At 40.5% G+C, this 20549-nt stretch overlaps 1 protein-coding gene across 1 annotated transcript in view; it reads right to left on the reverse strand.

Annotated features, from left to right (window-relative positions):
- Window positions 1-1651: 1651 nt before the first annotated feature.
- kcnh8 (potassium voltage-gated channel, subfamily H (eag-related), member 8) overlaps window positions 1652-20549 on the reverse strand; it is a 64390-nt gene continuing 45492 nt past the window's right edge. Inside the window, exons 9-16 of the mRNA XM_065470748.1 lie at window positions 19396-19595; window positions 18111-18360; window positions 12045-12259; window positions 10770-10808; window positions 9610-9887; window positions 7626-7738; window positions 7368-7447; window positions 1652-2816 (exon numbers count right to left, since the gene is read on the reverse strand). Coding sequence (XP_065326820.1) covers window positions 2226-2816; window positions 7368-7447; window positions 7626-7738; window positions 9610-9887; window positions 10770-10808; window positions 12045-12259; window positions 18111-18360; window positions 19396-19595 — 1766 coding nt within the window. The 3' untranslated portion in view covers window positions 1652-2225. The remainder of the gene's footprint in view (window positions 2817-7367; window positions 7448-7625; window positions 7739-9609; window positions 9888-10769; window positions 10809-12044; window positions 12260-18110; window positions 18361-19395; window positions 19596-20549) is intronic.

The following is a 20549-nucleotide window of genomic DNA, read 5'->3' on the forward strand; positions in this document are numbered from 1 at the left end:
TTTCCAGATGGTTTTGCATGGTGGATAAAAAAAGAAAAACAAAATCTATCAGTCAGTTTTGACAAGCTGAAATGCATGAAAGAGCTTCCACTGTGTTTTACAGATGGCTGTAGACACTCACTGTTGTACACCCCTCCTGACCTTCTAGATACATACTAGTGACAATTTGAACCAAAAATTTCAAATATGGATTCATCACTCCATAAGACCTGTTGCCACTGATTTTCAGTCCAGGTTAGTAGCATTTCTCCCAGTTTTCCTTCCTTATGAATGACTTCTTCACAGCCACTCTTCCACTGAGAGATGCTTTCCTTATGTCCTAATGCCCGATTTCTGGCACTTTTTCTTTTGTCATCCACTTATCCAAATGCTGCGTATCATGATGATGTTTTCACTAATAGTTCTTAGTGAATCATCTTGTTGGTGCAAAAATACTATTTCATTCCCGTCAAACTATTTTTTCCTCATCATCTTTTACAGAATCAACTAAAAAATGTAAGCAAATTATGCTAACAAAATTCCTGAAGCTACAAGTATGGCTCCTTGTAAGGAAAATAGAAATGAGGAGTAGCTCAACACTTTTGCACAGGAAATTGTAGCTCCTTGGATGTTGTGCCCTTGAATAACCTCTTTTCAGTTCTTGAATATTTTACTAAACAAAAACAACAACAAAAAACATCGTAGGTAACAGTCATAATTGCTGTTTATTAGCATAACATTTTTTTGTATCTAATAAATATCAAAATGTTAGGGATAAAAGTTTGATTACAGTACATTCCATTTGCAGAGAAGCAGAGTCAAACCTACATGAATCCAAAAGAGAACAGTAGATCTGTCGGGATGAGAGTTATGACCTTTTCCTGGTTTAGGATTGCATCAGCTGATACCAGCAAACAGCACTGCCATAACTTTTTTATATACAGTAGCATCATTTACTGCCATCCCACACTCGTGCAATTTCTGAGGTAAAAAAATACAGCTTTAGTATCGATACATTCATAGAAATATAAAAGCGTCTTTATGTCCTTATTGTGCTTTTATGTGGGGATATTGCCTTCACTCTGAGCAGTTGAGAAAGTGGATCTCAGGATTGATGACCCTGGAGAAAAAGTCTACATTGCGGATCATAAACCAGTTTGGCATCGGTAATATTTGCTCCAGGCCTTTTCACAACATGGGCGACTATCTTGTGCTAAATTAATCAGATTTTTTTTATAAACTAAGCCCACATCCAATAAATATGCATCAGTAAAATGCCAGGTTCAGCTATTAAAGACTGAACTGTGTTTCCTTTAAATAGATAGATAAATGGCAAGCTGGATTTCCACAGGGTGACATGCAGCATGTTAATGTTTGTCTACAGGCACTACTCAAAGGCTCGGATAGGCATGCAGAGAGAGAGAAAGGAAGGAAGGAGAAAGAGAGAGAGGTGTATGGAGAGAAACACTGGAAAGGAGAAACGGAGCGGGAGAAAGAAAGTCCCTGTGCTCAGTGTGACAGACAACAGCAGGGGCTGTGGTGCCTGAGGCACACCATACCCTACCACCACCTCCTTAACCGTCTTCTTCCACCCCCACCTCCCCCACTTTCCTGAGGCCAGCGGTGAAGAGCACAATACTTCCCATCTCTCCACTCACACCGTTCTGTGCTCCGAGTCCAACCAGTCACTGTTCCATGAAATCCAGAGCATCTGACACTGGTTGAATGAGCAAGGAAAAAGGGGTTAAAAGAGAGGGTTGCCCTCCACAACACACCCTCACCGCTTGTTCTAAACCCAGCACTCCCAGTGCTTTCTCCTCCTCCAGCATGAAACCATTTTCAGTCAAAAGCAAAAAAATAAATAAAAAAATCTTCTTTTTCTCCTCCATCCTACATTATGGCACAGGCTTGCTGTGGGGGAAGGACTGGAGGTAAGCTGATAGTTGCCACTACGGACCAGAAAGACCAGAGCTCCACAACCGATCCAAGCCTCTAACAACACGTAGTTTCTATAAGGTAAAGCTAACACACCTAAACCTTCTGTACTTGTTTTCATGCAATGGGAATTTGAAACACGTGCCTTTAAACAAAAAAGAAGAAAAACATCTGAGTTGTGTCCCTGTAAACATTTTCCAGTGGTAGAGGGGACCCCAGTTTATCAGTCTTAGCTTGAGTTTAGGAAAATATCCCAAAAAGTGTTCTTGAAAAAGTCTTGCAGACTCCAAGACATTTGTGATTAAGGTCTGCTACAAATCCTTGGTTGGGTTGTGGTTGACATCCCCGAGTCCAGTTTGAGGAGAACCACCAGAGCTCTGAATAAGACCCTCATGTCCTCCGTCCTGCGGAGGTGGACTGTGTGCACCTGGCCTAATGGAGCTAGAAGCCCTGCCTCTGCAGTGGGGAAACTCTGGAGAGCTGAGGTGCGACAAAGGCATGTGTGGCTCTGAGATCACAGAGGATGGCTGCACTTGAAGGGCCAATGAGCTGGCAGTTGGAGATGGAGTTGAGCTGGGAATACCTATGTCCCCCAAAAGGAGGTCCTGGGTTTTGTGTATGAGGGAGTGGCACAATGTGCTATGCTGCTGGGACATGATGAGGGGGGAGGAAGGTAACGACATGGGTGTTTCTGTCCACACTGTGGCAGTCTGAGAGGGGAATGGTGAAGGGAAAGTCTGACGGGAGGGGGAATGGTGTAGGTATGTGTGGCGTGCTGGGGAGTAGTGTGTGGGGCAGACTACTGCAGGTTGTGGCACTGACGTCATGAGGGTCTCCATGAGTTGAGCCATTCTCTTCATGACCTGCCCCAGGTCGGCCACTTCTCTCCGCAGGGTGCTCACCTGCAGAAACAAACAAGAATCAAGAGACAATCTGCCTGCAACTATGACTGGTATACATCATCCAAAGCACTCCACAAGTATTGAGAATAAAAAAAAATATTGTGTTGGTGTCATATGGGTTACAATGTTTTTTTTGTTTTTGTTTTTGCAGAAGCAAGCTTGTAATTTATTTTAAGTCCCTGTGTGGTAGCTTTTACTGGAATCTGCAGCTCCCGTCCTAGATTCATATGCATGAAGACTTTATAGAAAATGTACACAATAAAGTGCATCTTTATCCCACTCTTCCCACTGTATGTTCATTTTTAAAACTAAAGGCATTCAAATGCAAAAAAAGGGGGAAAAAAAAGGTTGGCTTGGTTTGTTTGTCCCAGCGGTTAGTGCGCCGACTACAATTAGACAACTATTTAAGTTGTTTTTGTCAGTGGATCATTTTGTTAGACTTTGCAGGAAAGTAGTGCAATAACGAGGATCCACAGTGAGCTGTGAAAAAGTACTGCATACCAAACAAACTGCACACCTTGCACCAAGGTACCAAAATTCCTCGGGCCATGCTGCTGAATACAGATCACACTCTCTGCCCCACGAAATCGGAACATGGCTGAAAATTGTTACGGCTGACTTTAAACAATGCTTTTTGGCTGCGTTATAAAAAAATATGCCACTAATGTTATCCATCTATCAGCAATACTGGCTTTATCGTCTAGAGGATGAGTGTCAAATGTAAGGCCTGGGGGCCAGAATCGGACTGGCAAAGACTCTAATCTGGCCCGCTGGTCGGCTTTGGAAAATATGAAGGAGGACATAAGTTTTTGGAGCAGCTATTCACACTCCACCAAAGTAGTTAAGTGACAGATAAACAATTTAATGACATCAAATTACTATTTTTCACTGTCTACTATAGAAATTTTATTTATTTAAAAAAAAGAACTTTTTCATCAATCAACAAAAATGTTATGTCTGTCTGGGTGCTGAGCTACCAGAACTTTTTCTGTAATTTTACACATATATCACAAAGAAAGACTGAAACGTTCTGTTGAAATTGCACTTCTTTTTTTATAATATGAAGATATTTTAGGGAAAACCGAAGAACTAACTTCCTCTACAGGCGGTGCAATAAACCAAACGGAGATGGTTCCTATAATCCGCTAATTTTCTTGATTCCTTTTCATACTCCCTCAGCAATTGAAGGGTGTTCCTCCCAAAGTGTACGGCGTAGTCTAAGGAGCTTGGAAAGATACTTTTCTTTCCGAGGTCCTTAGACTACAATGATCTGGATCACTGAGAACCTTCACATACAATAAAGCAAGCCAAATTATTCCATTAATATGCTCCAAAAGCACAAACAGCACCAGAACCATGGGGAGGCCCAGTTCAGCAAATCCGTGCAGAATTGTAATGAAGGAAGAAATTAGACACATAACACCAAAACTTTTACTAGACTGCAAACCAGTAAAGTTGGCCATTTCAGTTTATGGGGACTGATTCAGATCCAGCCTCAAGTGGCCACTGGAGGAACTGCAGTTTTTAGAACTTGAACACGGGCTTCATTTTGCAGTTCTGGAGGTTTATAGCTACAATCTACAAGACCGCATTTGCTTTATTTTGCTTAACAAATTTGACTTTAACTCTCACATTCCAGTCATTACCATCAAATTGATTTTTCTGAAGATATGACACAAACTTGTGAGGAGACACTGCTAATCAACAAAAAGCCACAGATTATGAATTTCTTTTTTCAGGTCAGCCCTTCCAGGTCAAATATCTATTTCGCGCCTGCCGTTTTGCATGTAACTTCAAGCTGCTATAATTGGTCATTACACTGATGAGGGGGGTTGCTGATTAGTAGCTCTCTGCACGTGGCGTGTCCACAGAAGGCACGACCATGAAGCGCTGCCAACGTGCCATCTGCTTCTGCCAGTCAAAGCACTCATGACCATTCATCAGGCCAATCATGCACGCCAGCGCAACTGGATGCACATCAGCCCCCAGCGGGACACACGACTCCAGGTGGGAATTGCTCCGGTCGCTGCATGAATATGTCAAGAGGTGATGAGGATGAGCACTCAAGTATATTGTGATCACGACAGACCTAATCAGGCTGGGAACTTCCATTTCCTCTCTCAGCTCACATCGTTATGTTGATATATGCCTAGGCGAATGTTGTCCAAAGTGATTATCCGGTTCAGTCGTTTTTAGGCAGGATTTTTAGCGTCTTACAGCATTGAGGTTGTTAAACTTTGATCACCATCAAATCCTACTTTTGCTTTTACCATAGAAAAACATCCCCCCTTTTTCAATCTCTCCCTCTCACATGTGGCCGGGTCTAAACTCTGACTCTGATAAAAATAGAAAAGCCAAGAGTGGCGGTCCAGTCCAATCTGACACGCTGTCAACGTGATTCTAGTATGCCCACGTCAGAGATAGCCGTCTGTGTAGGCGGGTTAGAGAAACAGCAGCAATGCAGCGACAGGTACCCTCAAAGTCAGTAAGAGCATAGTTAGACCAAACAAAGCTGATGTTTACTTATCCATGAGTGTTTTAAAAAAAATCACCCGAGTATGAACAAGTGTTGAGCTGTAGTGCTGCAGTGCATAAATATAGTAATCCAACATATTAAACAACAGCAGGAAATTGCATGAATACTAAAATCCTGATTGCTCTCTATGCCGCCTGGGAGATCATGCAGTGAATAAATTCACAGTGCTTTCCTTTGCTTACTGTTTAGCTTATTGCATGACATACATATGATTGATATGTACTCATTTTAGTTTAATTTAAGACAGGATTATTCAAATTTCTCTTATATGACAGACTGATTTAATTTTATCATCTGTTTAAAACTTCTGCTGTATTCATGCCTTAGTTTCAAGTACCTGACTTTTTCTTTGTTTCTTATTGTTCATTGCCAAAAGTGGGTCGCTACTGATGAGCAGGCATGCCTATTGTGTTGTTTCATGTCTTTCTAGCAGCCTCTTTTAGTAATTATGCATCTAATTACTCAAGCTGTTCAGGTAATGCTCCCATTGCTCCTGCTCTCCTATGTACATGATGATTTCCTTGGTGTAGTACAGAGGTCACCATGTTAGGCCTCATTTGAATTTGAATTTCTCCCACTGGATAAATAAATGGTCCTGTCATGGCGCCAAGTTGCAGGGCAAGTCTAAGAGGCCAAAGAGCAAGAAGTATGTCTTATAGCAGCATGAAGAAAAATCTGGAGTTAAAATGGTGAGAATGTGGTTTAGGTCTGAATGATGAAAAACACTGTTAGCCTTGATGTTAACCTTGTAAGCCTTTGGCTCAGATGGCCTTACTGCATTTTGAAAAAATAAAGTTCGAGCTTTGTTATTCAGTGGTAGTGTCTCCTTTGAATAAAGGCAGAAACAAGAAGTGAAAATTACCCCCTTGGATTATCATCTCAACAGGAACCTCTTCTGATTTTGATTAAAAATGACAAAATTGGGTATCTCACTAATGCTGAATAAATCAGCCAGTACTAGCATAGCTTAAAATAAATGTAATTTCTTTTTGCCTATAAATGATTTTTTTGTCTCCTTTGTCGTGCTTTTGTTGGACTAGTGTACGTTTGCATGGGGAGCTGATAGGGTTCAAATCAAACGCCCCTTTTCATCTCCTATGGTGATCGCTTTGAATGGATCCAAGTGTGGATTAACAGCCTACAAGACCATGCTGAGGTCCTTCCTGTTAACCACCGGTCACCCACAGAGACAGAGGAGGCACAGAGCCAGTGTGCATAGCCGTGAAAAGGCTGTGCCATTGTCTTTCACAATCCTCTCTTTTATAGATTTCTTTCATTACTCATGCTTTACACACATCATGTTTCTACTAGCAACAACAGCAAAAAAAAAAAAAAAAAAAAAGTCCAGAGGATCTCATTTATTTGTCTTTTTTTACAGGTTATCTCTTTCTCTTTTGCTTTTCTCTCTACCTCAGTCATCCCATATGATACACACCAAGGCTTAACAGGAGGAGGCGAACACTCCTCCTCACCTGCCAAGGGGTCTAATGTCAATTTAGCCGCCCGCCAATCAAAACCATAGGAGACAGCACGGCAGTCTGTTTGCGTGTATGTGTGGACATTTTAAGTTTGACAGAGCACCACAAGAATTAAAAATAAAAATATGACTAAAATCTACAGCATTTCAACTGTATGTTAATGTGAAAAATAAAAATAGAGAAAGATTAAGTAAACGAAATGAACTAATAGGGTTTAAAAATGCTTATTTGTTTGTCTTTTTTGCTTCATTACTTCCCTCAGTCCTTTCATCTGTCTTGTGCCTGACATGCTGATACAGCCATATGGTTTGTGCTTACTTGAGCCCACCTGTCTCTCTGTCTCTATCACTCTCTGTCTCACCACAGTCATGTTTCTATGAGAGCATTAAACTTAATCTGAGATAACAAACTCCTCTTAATTCTTGCTCTTACCATAAACTAAGTTTTTAACTTAAAATCGAATAATTTAATATTGTGTGAACTTGCTTTGTAATCCAAAAGGAGACGAGGTCCCTATAAACGCACACAAGATCCCACCTGTTGATCGAGGTGTCGCAGTTGTCCTCTGGTCTCCTCCGCTTTAGCTGCTAATTCGGCTGTGCTTATGTGCAGCATATCTGTAACAAATAAGAAATGTATAATTCCCTTCAATCAAGGACCAATATACACCCCACAGCTGATTGCACTACAGCCATTATACAGCCATTAAGCACTCTGTCTACAAAGTGTTTTTGCATCCGGGACAGTAAATGACATAGGTTCACGTCTGCAAATTGTGCTACATGAAGAGAATACCTGTGGTTGGTACTGAGGCACTGGTTGGTTCACTGACAGGATGGCCTTGATTAGAGAAGGAGAAGGCCAGGGAGCGCTCTGTCCCCTGACTGTCTTCAGTACCATCCACTATCCTGCAGAGAGATATTATTATATTATTGTGCAATAACACTACACAATGTACACATTTTGGTTATTGCATTATGGTGCTATTCCCTAAAATATTTTTAGGCCAGAAATATAAGATTATGTGTTTAAAAACAAACTGAAATTTTCCATATATTTAAAATTCATAGTTTTAACATCAACGCAGTATTTAATTTAATGTGATACATATTTGTGAATATAAAAGGCAATTTAAAAAAAATATGTAGCTGAATTCTATATATATTACAACAGATTTTGTGTATTTAGCCAGTTATTTTTATTTCTATATAAGATAGTTATATAAGTTATATAAGAATAACCAGCTTGTTTGATTTATACTCTATGTCACTGACAAATATTCATTCCATTAAGTTTATTATGTTGGCTAAATTAAAATGATCCAGTCTAAACCATGATGAGCATAAAGACTGGAAATGGGGTTACATCTTTAAAAATACAATAAAAATATCTCTTATAATACATTTTAAACCCTCTATTTAACCCTTTGTCCAACACATGTCATACAATAATGTGTGTTGGACAAAGGGAGAATATGAGTATGATATGAACACCAGTTGACACCAACCCACGTTCATCTGCTTCACTTCCACACATTCAACTGGCAAATGAGTCATGTGATTCCTACTTAAGCTTCTCCAGCTTGTCCACAGTTGCTGTGAAGATGCAAGCCACTTTGCAACCCACCTTCACCTCAGTCTTTCTTTATATATAATGTCTAACTTAACTAATACCACGTCTTCTGATGTCTGCTCTGTTCGTTCTGGGATCTTGCTGCTGCTCCCTGACTTCTGCTTTCCATGTACATGAGTGAAAGTGCATGGAGGTCTCTCATCAGGAATTAATAAATGCAGTTGGTTCCTCCTTTCCATAATGATTCATTCTTGTGTGTGTCATTAGAGAAAGTTTTAACACGACTCTATTCAGTGCTGTGAGAAACTAAATGCCTCCCATGATTCAATAGCTTACAGAACCACTTTTCGCAGCAGTAACTTGCAGTGAAGGTTTTCTGTACGACTTTATCAATAACTCCTATCATTGTGGAGGAATTTTGTCCCACTCTTCTTTACAATGTTGCTTCAGTTCATAGAGGTGTCATGTATGCACAGCTCCTTTACGGTCCTGCCACATGATCTTAGAGGATCGTAGAGGTCTGTTGTAGCTGCCGGACAGATGGCCTCATATTTGACTCTCGAATGCTTTGGTTTACAAAGGAGTTCATGGTCAGCTCAATGACTGAAAGGCTGATTACAGAAACACTTTCTGCTCATATGCTGTTTTTGGATTTTACCAAACATGTTGCTGTATAGCCAAATAGCTTCACTTTGGTCTCATCTGTCAAAAGGACATTGTTCCAGAAGTCTTGTGGTTTTTGTCATATGCAACTCTGCAAACCTAACCTGTGCTGCCATGTTCTCTTTAGAAAGAAGAGGCTTTCTGCGTGCAGTCTTTCCAAACAAGCCATACTTATTTTGTCATTTTCTGATTGTGCTGTCATAAAATGTAACATTTAATATGCTGACTGAGGTCGTCAGAGTCCGAGATATATCTCTTCCATTTTGCAATTTCTGTAAGAATTGCACGTTTCAGGGTATGAAACCTTTCTTGTATACCCTCACTGATAGATCACATAATATAAATTAAGAGGATTAGACTTCCACTAGTCTGGGACAGGGTTTAGTAAATACACATACTGTTTGGCACTGATAACACTTTTGACTAATTTCTAGTTTGTGGCATATGCACTCTTCCAAAGAAATATAAAAATAGACATAGCGTGGATTCACAGGGAAACAGGCCTAGGCAGGAAGTAAGACCAATCAATGGAGAACAAACTCACCTGGGGCTGAGATTGGAAGGATCTAAAGTGTTGAGAGTAATTTCCTGGATCTTCCTCCGAGACCTGCTAGAGTTTTGTGCCACGCTCTTCTGACTGGGTCCGCACATTGGAGACTTCTCACCAGCGTCCCTGAGGTTCGCTGCTCGTTTCTGCCCTGATAACAAAGATACGGTCACGGCCTCTTGCTCCTCCAGCTCCGCATCTTCCTCATGTTCCTCCTGTGCCTCTGTGATAGGTGGATAACCCTGAACCACTCGCCCGTTCCTCTTCACCTCTGACTGAAAATTTTTTTAAAATGAAAGAAACTTCAGAAAGCAACAGCAGATGAAGATCACAATGAATACTTAGACCATTTTGAAGATGACATAATAATAAAAAAAGCAAAATTAAATTAAAATCTAAAATCACTTTGGCTCATCTGCATACCATGGCCATTTCCCTTTTTTCTCTGCAAAGTTAATAAAATGCTTCTTTTTTTTTTTTAAGTAAACAAAATGTACTAATGACTTGTAAGTGCAACGAGTAGCCCACTCAGTTGGATAAAAGGTCAGATCAATAGTTTAGGTTGCAGATTTGTCCTGCAGAACAGTAAATGCAACACCTGACACCTGTCTCATTGAACACAGAGAGCTGCGTCTATCATTAGTGGTCTGCAATGAGCCTTCAGCTATAAGATGAGGTCTCAGTCTGATAATAGCAGAAGTAAAGACCACAGTCGCCTACTGAACCATCGTCCTCTGACAAAAATACCACCAGCGTGAGATTAATGTCTCATCGAGAGAGATAGACTCTTCTGTAAAATACTGGAACAGCTTGACAGTATATAGAGCATCTTATCGCCTTCTATTCTGGTGCCGCCATGATCTAATGACTGCAACTAATTTTGTGCAAAAGTGATCTATTTCGTCCTTCATCAAGTCTCAAACAATGATTGTGCCCATTATCGGTGACTGAAGTCTTCCGCTGAGTCACCCAACAAAGTTTTGCAGAAGCATTTCTTAGTGAGAGCTGATTAAAAGCTGATCAAGTGTATGAGCTGATTAAAAATTCGGTGATGGCTGTTAACAAACAACATGAACTGATCGGACAAGTCTTTTAAATTAATGGCACCTGTCTAAAAGCTGTTTAGCTTCTGCTTGTGAGAGTGAGAATTTGGGTACCTGCGTCTCTAGAGCTGTTGTGGACAGTCTGGCCTTAACCTGGAAGAAAGCCAAGGAGGAAACACAGTAAATGAACTGCAGATAAGAGCAATCAACCTGCCATCTTTCTTTTCTTGCTTTTAATTTACAGGTGAGTCAGTTCACAAGGTTATACAGTAAATTATTTTCTAAAGCCAGTATAAGAAGAGAATAGATGATGATGATAAATACCCTAATGACCTTGATATAGTAGTACTGTAGTGGTAAATGCAGGATAGTAAGACCAAAAAAAAAAAAGCAATCTCAACATCTCAGCCGCAAAACACCCCTCCATCTCCTGTCTTCATTTAAAGTCTATTGAGCCCTGAGATTTGGGCTGCCCCTCTGCACATTAGCCTCACCTAAAAGCCCTGCGGCAGGCAGTGCGAGTGAGTGTGTGTGTTAATGATGTGTGTGCGCATGTAAGTGGGCCAGCGGTGTTTGGGCAGGCAAGAGAAAAACACCTGACTGTAATTACAGCAGTTCAGCTTCTCCAAGTCGGTTCAGCTAGCTCTCTCTCTCTCTGTAATTGTAAAGTTTCCAGACCCTTCTTGCTTTGCCGTCTCTAAACTCATCAGTCATTCTCACACATTAGTACAGTATCGTGATTCATTTCACCGAGAAATTGGCGAGAGCACATTAATTGCTTCTCTTGCACAGCACTGCTGTGGGTAATACCCAGGCATCATTAATTAAACTTCTTTAATCTGAAAAAAAAAAATTTAAAAATCAGGATCTATTAAGGGTGTATGGAGATAATTAAAACAAATGAAAAATTTGATTTGGTGTTTGGCTTTGGGATCCCCAAATCTATTTTGCTTATTTAGTTTATTATTTCATTGCTATTGCTTTAGCAAAATTAACACCTAACGCATGTCTTCTCACATTTTTCTTTCTTTTCTGTAGTTCCTTCTTTTGGCATCACAATCAAAAAAATGGTTGATGGGGATGTATAGTTAAAAATCAGTTTAAATCTCCTTCCAAGGAAAAAATGATTTGATCCCGTGCTAAATTTATAACTTTCCTCATTTATTTTGCTTGGATATTCTTTCCACAATGTAAAATAATCTCATGAGATAAGCTTTAAGAAGCTCCAGACTGAGTGCTATTGCTGATGATGTAACTGTAAATGATGTAACTCTCTCCTTTAAAATGAAACTACCCCAAAGATTACAAACTGTTTATACTTATTTCCCTCGCTTTATAAGTTACCCAATTATGTGTGGAATCAATATACCAATACTTGGATGGACTCACGTGTGCCTCGTGTCCCTCTCTCAGGTTGTACGTGAGATCCTGCTGGATGTCCTGGACGAAGTGGTGAGAGTACTCAGGATAGAGGTCCAACACCTCATAGAGTCCTTTCAGGTTGATACACTGCAGGTCACAGTAGGTCAGGGCTTTCACATCTGCATTGGTTTTTATCACCCGGTTATCCAAGGACAGGTTTGCTCCGATCAGGTCACCTTTACCTGCTCAGGCAGAGAGAGAGTGAGATGGTCAGAAAAAGAGGTGACAGCATAATGCACACTGTGGTAAAGGGTGTTAGAGGCACAGACTCAGTAATCTTTTCTGCAGACGCATCAGGACACATCAGCGTTTACTGAAAAGTTTATAAGCTTGGAGGTTGGAGAGGTCCTGGAGCAGAGTAATGCTTAGACATTAAGAGGATTATTCATTTATTCAAGACTCAGGCTCTATAACTTATTCTGAATTCTAATTAGTAACTTTGTCACTATTATAGACTGTATGTCTTCTAATATTACACTAAGTACTGAGCACAGTGTTCGTTAAAGCAGGGAAGGAAGACACACTCAGCTTGGTAAAGCTGAAAACAGCTGATCTCACTGTAAGCCCCCACAGGTGATAGCTCAGCTAACACACTTTTACAAATCCTGATAGTAACTATTATTAAGGGTGCACTACTAAGGAACCTTGGACTACATATAATTGCTGCTGCCTCTGCAAGCTGCTTTGGAACCCACCTCCACCCCAGCTTCTCCTTCTCACGTGGTGTCTGACTTAATCAGTGTCACGTGTGTTGTAATTTCCACCTGTTCTACTGTGTACCTGGAGCCTTGAGGCTGCTATACCATGACAGAGCCACATACCACCAAACTCCACCTCTATCGAGAAAAGAAAGGCAGCCTGAAATTCTTTATTTGTTTATTACGCAAATGTCTTTTGCTAATTAACGTTTGCCACTGACTTCTCAGATGTTAAAGTATGAAGAGCATAAAGAGGCAACTGCAAATGCATCTGCAAGACCAAAAAGTGAGCACTCTATTAACGGGAAGGCTTCAAGTAATACTGTTTAAAAAGCTAAACACTAATGACCAAGTAATACCAAATAGGAACCAAGTTTAATGAGAGAGAATAAACAGAATATTGCAGCGTTGTTTTGGTCTATAATTATTATTTATAAATCACTTCCACTGCTTTTAGTCAGTTTTACAGTTTGGGTGAAGTGGCTGTGACAGCTGTTCCTCTCCATACAGGATAAAGATAAGTGCCCCTTTAGAGTTAATATCCCTTAAGCAGAGATAAATTATTCATTATGGTCATTTCGTGGTGTGAACGCGGCTAAATTACACCACAGCTGATGGAGTGGCAGTCATGACTGTTCATGTTCTCCTTCTCTGTCGCTTTCTCAGCCCACTCCTTCTCACCCCGGTTATTATTCCTCTCCTCTTTCCTTCGCTCCCTCTGTTTTTAGAGATCCTACTGGTTCAGATATATCAAAACCCTTTGTCACTGACTTTTCTTTCTTTTCCATTGTCTTCCTTCTCCTCCATTCCCTCTTTTTCTTTTCTTGCTTCTTTGTAATTACATTTTTCTGTTGTCTTTTACTTTCCTCAGTTCTCGTTTCCTGCTTTGTGTTTCCTGTCCGCTATTCGTCTGCTACTATGTGTTTCCCAAACTTCCATTTTATTCTTCACATTTTAGCTTTTGTTGCATCATTCTGGTTTTTAATTTGTTTATTTTCATTGCTTTTTTGTCTTCCTATTTACTTCTTTCTTTCTTCCTTGCTGTCTTTCTTATCTTTTTTGTATCTGTTTCTTTCTAGGTTTCTTTCATTCCTGTCATCCCCATCTTCCTTTTTTAAATTCTACTCTCCCTTTTCAGCTCACTACACGCTTCCCCTCCGCCTCCATCTCCTGTTTGCCTTCTAACCCTTTTATCTGCCATGTTTTACTTCTTTCTGAGTTTCAAGTTTCTCTGTCTTCTCCATTTTGTGTTTTCTTTCTTTTCATTCATTTCTTTCTGCTTATCTTTCTGTCTTGTTAACTTTTGATTCCTTCTTCCGTATGTTCCTTCCTTTCTCCCTTCACTCACCAATCTGGACCTCAGCTTGGCTCACTTTTACTCTCATCACTTCTTCTTCTTCTCTTTCCCTTTTTCTTTTTTCTTTTCTCATCACTTTCTCTCATCTCAAGTCCCATCCGTTTTCATTTACTTCATCTCATTTGATTCCTCTTGTTTTACACTCTTCTGCTTCCTTTTTTGCCCTCCCTCTTTCAGCACACATTCTCTCCATCTTCCCAAAGTTTCTCCTCATCCTCTCACTCCTCCTGTTTTTGGTCTTCTGTCTGTTATGTGGTACTGAGCTGTGGCTATGGACTCGCTGTGTGACAAGGAAGGGGGTGATAGAGAGAGACGAGAGACACATGCTGAGAGAGAGAAGCTTTTTTTTTCTTCAGACACTCGAAGTTAGCCTGACCTTCAGCACACAAGCACAGAGACAACGCTCTCCGCCTGTCAAGCCTACATACACATATGCATCCACCCACCCACCCACACACACACACACACACACACACACAAACACATGCCATTCAGCAGAAAACTGCAGAAAACAATTCCGCCTACTCGATACACACAAACAGGAAAACACAGAAACCTTTTTTTCCGTCTTTTTTAACAGGAGAAAAGGCATGCAGGTGTTGTTTCTACAAACAACTAGATACAAACACAAAGATAAAAATGCCAAAAGAGGAAAAAACCATGACAGATGGAGTTTCTTGAACCATCTGGCTGTCTTCTATTCTCTGTCACACGCACTTGTGACGGATAGAGTGTATTCTTGTGTCATGAAGGTCAGAAAGCAAAAGCCAGTATTGTCACTTAGGGCAAGAGGTTGCGTCGCACAGCAGATGTGCGTGCTTGCAGATACAGCTCGAGTGAGTCTACATCTCGATTTGTTCTGCACACAAAGATGGGCATCATTTTATGAACTTTCAGAAAATTCTTCATCTCTAAGCTGAACATACTGGAGATTTCTTTTTTAATCTTACTTAAAAAAATAGTCCATTACTTTAAGAAAAAAGTATTGAGCACTGAAGAAGTTGAATGATTACCTTTATAACCATGTTTAATGTGTTAAAGTCGTTTTAGGAGCAGATTTTGTGACTCTTTAGTTCTTTTATCTTTATATCATTCTACCCTATTATTCAGCTTTGGTATTAATAGTGGCAATGAAGATACAGACAAGACATGTGGGTGGAGAGAGAGCAGATTTGCACTTAATATTTAAGTTCACATGTCTTAGCTGCTTATTAACATGAATATTAGTTGCTTACTATCACTTTATAAGTCATTAGAAAGCATAATGATTTATTCTGCATGGCTGTGTTTTACAACTGCAAGCTCATTAACTAAGTGCTTTCCCTCAAAAATTTACTTAACCGCTTCTTCATAGTAACAAATCTATTATACATGGATTACAAGCTTAATATGGTTTGTTCAGTGTTGCATGTTTAAGGTCGCACAAGAACAACCATTTCTTAAAAAACTAAATAAATATGATCTATTCTCAAGTAACAAAAAAAAAACCCCAAACAAAAACAAATGTCTCTTCAATGTCTAAAAAACTCTTATTAAGACTACCGATTCTATAGAGAGGCCCTGATCATAAATAAGTCCCTCGCAGTTTGACATGTTGCACAGAGCTTTTTGATTGGGCTCTGCCAGTTTAAGATGACCATTTGATATTTGCAATACGTGAGATGTTTTTTACTCAGGCAAATGCATAATAAAAATGAATAATAAGGACAAAGAGACTTTGCTAAAGTGAAATGCAACTTCATAAATATGAAACGTCTGCAGCACACGTTTCTCTGTTTTATCTAATTTGTTCTTCTCAGGTGACACTACTGGCTGTGATAGCTTTTATCTTTATCAAGCTTTATTTTCCTTTATGCTTTATTTGAACCTTTTTCATCTACTTTTCCTTTCATTTGTATTTCACAAAGACTTCTGCTGTATAAGTAAAACAGTCCTTTTTAAATAATTATTGTAATTTCAGAACAAAGACAGCGATATTTTTTCTCGGTTCAAGCTGACTTGCAGCTTTTGAGCATGTTGTGAAATCGTTAATGAGAAGCCCGTTTCTATTTTAGCACGCAGCATACTTTAGAATTGCTGAATCGGGGGGATCCACCTACTGAAATAGACTGTTTTTTGTATTTTTCTGTTTCTGTTGTAGAAAACACAGAAGTCAGTTCTGGCTTCAGATGCTGTAATTAGCTGCTGCTTTAGCAAATCAAATATCGATTTAAAACTGAAAGTGAAAAAGCAAATGAATTTGGCCTGGGGTGTCACATAGAGACCTACTTCAGCAAGCATTGAGGAACTGGGATGAGCAGCACTAAAATGATCAAGACTAGAAGAAACTAAAATGACCTAACTCTGTGAATTGGACTGATTAAATGTGCTAGACTCAACTGGACAGCACAGATTAAAGCTGACAGAAGACTGAATTACACTGCTGTGGAAAAGATTTGATGAATGCTCAGCTGGACATCACTGGATTGTAATAGTTTAGCCTGGGTGGAATTGGACAATTATGGATCGAATGGATCACTGGTATACGATATAAAACAATCGGCAAAGGTTGAATGTCTCTTTCATCACCTGCCAGTCAGCTCCGCTCATCCTCTGTGGACTTCAAGACATCACAAAAACATGCAGCCCAGCTTAAAGAAGAATGCAGCTCCTTCATATTATGTGCACAAATTGACAAGTCCTTCTTTGCCTACTGCAAAAGGAGATTGCTCAAAAATGGCATTTACACTCACTGGCCACTGCATTTGGTACACATTTTCAACTGCTCTTTAACTCAAATGTCTAATCAGCCAATCACACGGCAGCTCCATCCATCCAGCTCCATCAATATAGGCATGTAGACATGGTCAAGGCGACCTGTCCAAGTTCAAAATGAGTGTCAGAATGAGAAAGAAAGGCGATATAGGAGACTTCAAACATGCCATTGTTGTTGGCCGCTGGCTGGTTTGAGAATTTCAAACACTGCTGATCTACTGGGACTTTCCCACACGACAATCTTTACGGTTGTCAGAGAATGGTCAGAAAAGGAGAAAATGTCCAGTCAATGGCAGTTCCCTGGGTGCCTGTTTGGCTCACAAGTTGAGCAGGCAATATGCTGCATGTGCTGGAGGGCTAAATGCTGTGGCCCGGGTCTGACTCAGATCCAAGGCTTGTTGCTGCATAGCCATGTCTCATCTTCACTGCACAATCTAATACAGACAAAAAGGAACCCCCAAGACATGCTTCTAGCTGATTGGAAGGCTGCAGAAGAATGTACAACAGATGTGCTACTGCTGCAGAAGACCACACCAGGTGGCACAAGAACAGGAAACTTAGGCTACAATGTTGCCTGGTCTGACGATTCTCAATTTCTGCTGCAATATTCGAATGAATTTTTAAATATGCACGGATCCATCCAGCCTTGTTTGTGTAAATTGTTACAACCAAGTGAGCATTGTTGCCTAACTGAGCTTAACCACAGCCTGAATATTGTTGCTGACCTATGACCCTGCACCATTATCTGATGGATGCTTCCAGCAGGATAACACACCATGCCACAAAGCTCAAATCATCACAAACTGGTTTCTTGAACATAACAATAAGTTCAATGTACTTAAATGGACTACACAACCACTAGATCTTAATCCAATAGAGCACCTTTTGCAATGTGTTGGAAGATTCACGTCCAGTATGCAGTCGACACATCTGCAGCATCAGAGTGATGATAACTTCAGAGGAATCTCTGCTGAGGCCAGTGAGTTGACTTTTTAAGAAGAGCTTAATAATAATTCACTGAAAATGCACAATAGCCTCTAGGACAATGTAATCCTTCAATTTCAAAACAGTTAGCCTATTTGCAGGATGGGCTTTTACACAAAGAGCCACACAGAGCTTCGTTATTAAGCTTGCTGCCGGGAGTTTCCTTGTTAAAATTAGAAAAGATCTGTTTTCCCTCCGTCTTCCCACCCCCGAGCCCCTTCCTTCTCCCTTTTATCATACCCAGAATGGCCAGCACCATGCCATCTTTCAGCACTTCCATGGATCCTGAGCAGACAAAGAAGATGGCCTGGAGAGCGTCACCCTGTCGAAGGAGGTACTCTCCTGGAGCACAGAAAGAGGTCTTGATGTGCAGTGACAGGGAGCGCAGGCAGCCGCGACTGGCAGAGGCAAACAGCGACAGCTCCAGGATCTCCTTGTTAAGGTGCATGGTGATGTCAGATCGCAGCTCATCTGGGAAGTCCTTCAGCAGCTGTAGAGATGGGGGGAAAAATAGAAACCAGAGAAGGATGTGAGCAGCATGACACTTGTAATTGTAAGAAAAAAACATGTACCTAAAGTTAAAAGATATTATTATTACTATCATTATATAGTAATAATTACCTTTATACACAATTACTAACCAATGCAACACCTGTGGCTGCAACACAGAAAATATAAGGTGAGAATCTGGAGAAACGCTGTCATTTGCACATCATCTATCTGTCCATCCCCTCATCGGGACAAAAATCTGCAGCTCAGCAGCATCACAGCTGATCAATGAGTCATCAGAGCAAGGCTGACTTTAATCAACAGGCCCATCTATAATTCATTTGTCTGGGTTTCATCATCATCACTCCCTCCACTCCCTGCTCTGTTTTCTGACAGCTGTCTTGCAGGCATTCACAGCCTAGAGGGACGAGTTGCTACTATACTGCTGACTGGTTGCCTCCGTTTCCCTGAGCTTGTCAAGCAGAGGTGTTGTTCACCCTGTCTTACTGTGTGTTTTCTCTACATGGTCCTGAAGCCACATTTGCACACTTAGATCTGTTTGCACATGTTTCCTTTCCCTGGATGTTGTCTTCAACATAAACAAAACAAAATCTGGTTTTGAAAACCAGCCTCGAATCATCATTTTTGAAACTGAAGGCCGACAGCTTGTCCTCTAAATATCATCATGCATGGACAAAAAAGTAATGTCTTTTTCTCCCTGTGAGTCAGTGCTCAGGGCTAAACACACCTGTGTTCACAGTGGGTAATCATAGTACCATTGATTGTATTTTCACCTCTACCATGAACCTAAATGTGGCTGACATGTAAGGAGTATGTGAACTTTCAAATGAGTTATCGGTCCCTGTGGGCTGTGCTGTTGGACATTTAAAGTACAAGTGAACAGGCCAAGTAGGGAAAGGGTTAATACCAACTTAAGTAATTACTGTATTTGATGATGATGATGGGATATCGTCAATGCAAAGACACTTCCAATTTCAGTTTAGCAAAAACCAATCAGGCCGTCTTCCTTTCATACCTCGTTACAGTCGATGCCATTGTTGACCGACCAGGTTGTTTGAAAGTACTCCAGCATTCGCTGCTTGAGGCTCTGCGGCAGATGATGGACACGTATGAAGTCCTTGAGATCTTTGGTTTTGGTGTGGTACAGAGACCAGCGTGAGTACATCCTCTGGATAATGGCTGTCACATTACCAAAGACCAAAGCGTGCATCAGTGCTGCAGGTAAGAAGAGACGAAGAAGGAGAGTTAATGAAGTGGACAGTAAGCATGGATGACATACAGTGAAAAATGTGCTGACACTGAATTGTCAAGACAGGGAACAAAAATAGGAAACCTGACTAAACTCTTTTCTAGACTGGTTTTGTATCTCACAGTAAACCAGCTCAAGTGTTACAAGTGCAGCACAATAATAGTAGAAAAACATGGAATTGGACTCAGATCATATGTTGCTCAAAGCAGGCCAGCGGTACATGGAGAGAAACATCTAGAAACAGGAACTCTGTCATATTTTTAAAATATTAAATAAGCAACAGGAATAAGGCTAGTTTTACAACAGTTCTGCCTCCACTTGATTTCTATGATCAAATAAACATCAAATCAACTAAATATACACATGCATATCCTGCAGCTCTGCTCCTAGAACAGAGGAACATTAGGATTAGGTCTGGCAGGGTCATATTTGATTGGGATGACAGATACCTGTCCTGTCCACCTAAGCTCATCCACTTTTCAGCGGTGCTGCAGCTGTGTCGCACGCTGCAAGACGGGAAAGTGGGACTGCTGTGACAGCGATTACTGATTGTGGCATGAGCCATTAATGAAAGAAAACTGAGCTTTAAGCTTCACCACTGAAAACTAATTACATTTTATGTTTTACACTGTTGTATCCCGGTAAGGTCATTTAGTCATATTGTTATTCATGTTCGCATTGAATGATGGAATAAAATGATTTAATTCAATTCCACCCATCCAGTTTGGCCTATGTTTCCATATAAATATGAACAGGTGCTTGGTTCTAGTTTTTATTTCGTGTAAACCCAACAGGGATAGCGTGTGTGTGTGTGTGTGTTTGTGTAAGCACATGTTTGTGTGGTGTGTCTGTGACAGCTACTGCTACTGCCCCAGGCAGCCAGGGACATTTAGCATTTAGCTGAACCAGAATTGGGAGTG

This window comes from Pelmatolapia mariae, linkage group LG22 (assembly GCF_036321145.2).
Source record: "Pelmatolapia mariae isolate MD_Pm_ZW linkage group LG22, Pm_UMD_F_2, whole genome shotgun sequence".
NCBI lineage: Eukaryota > Metazoa > Chordata > Actinopteri > Cichliformes > Cichlidae > Pelmatolapia > Pelmatolapia mariae.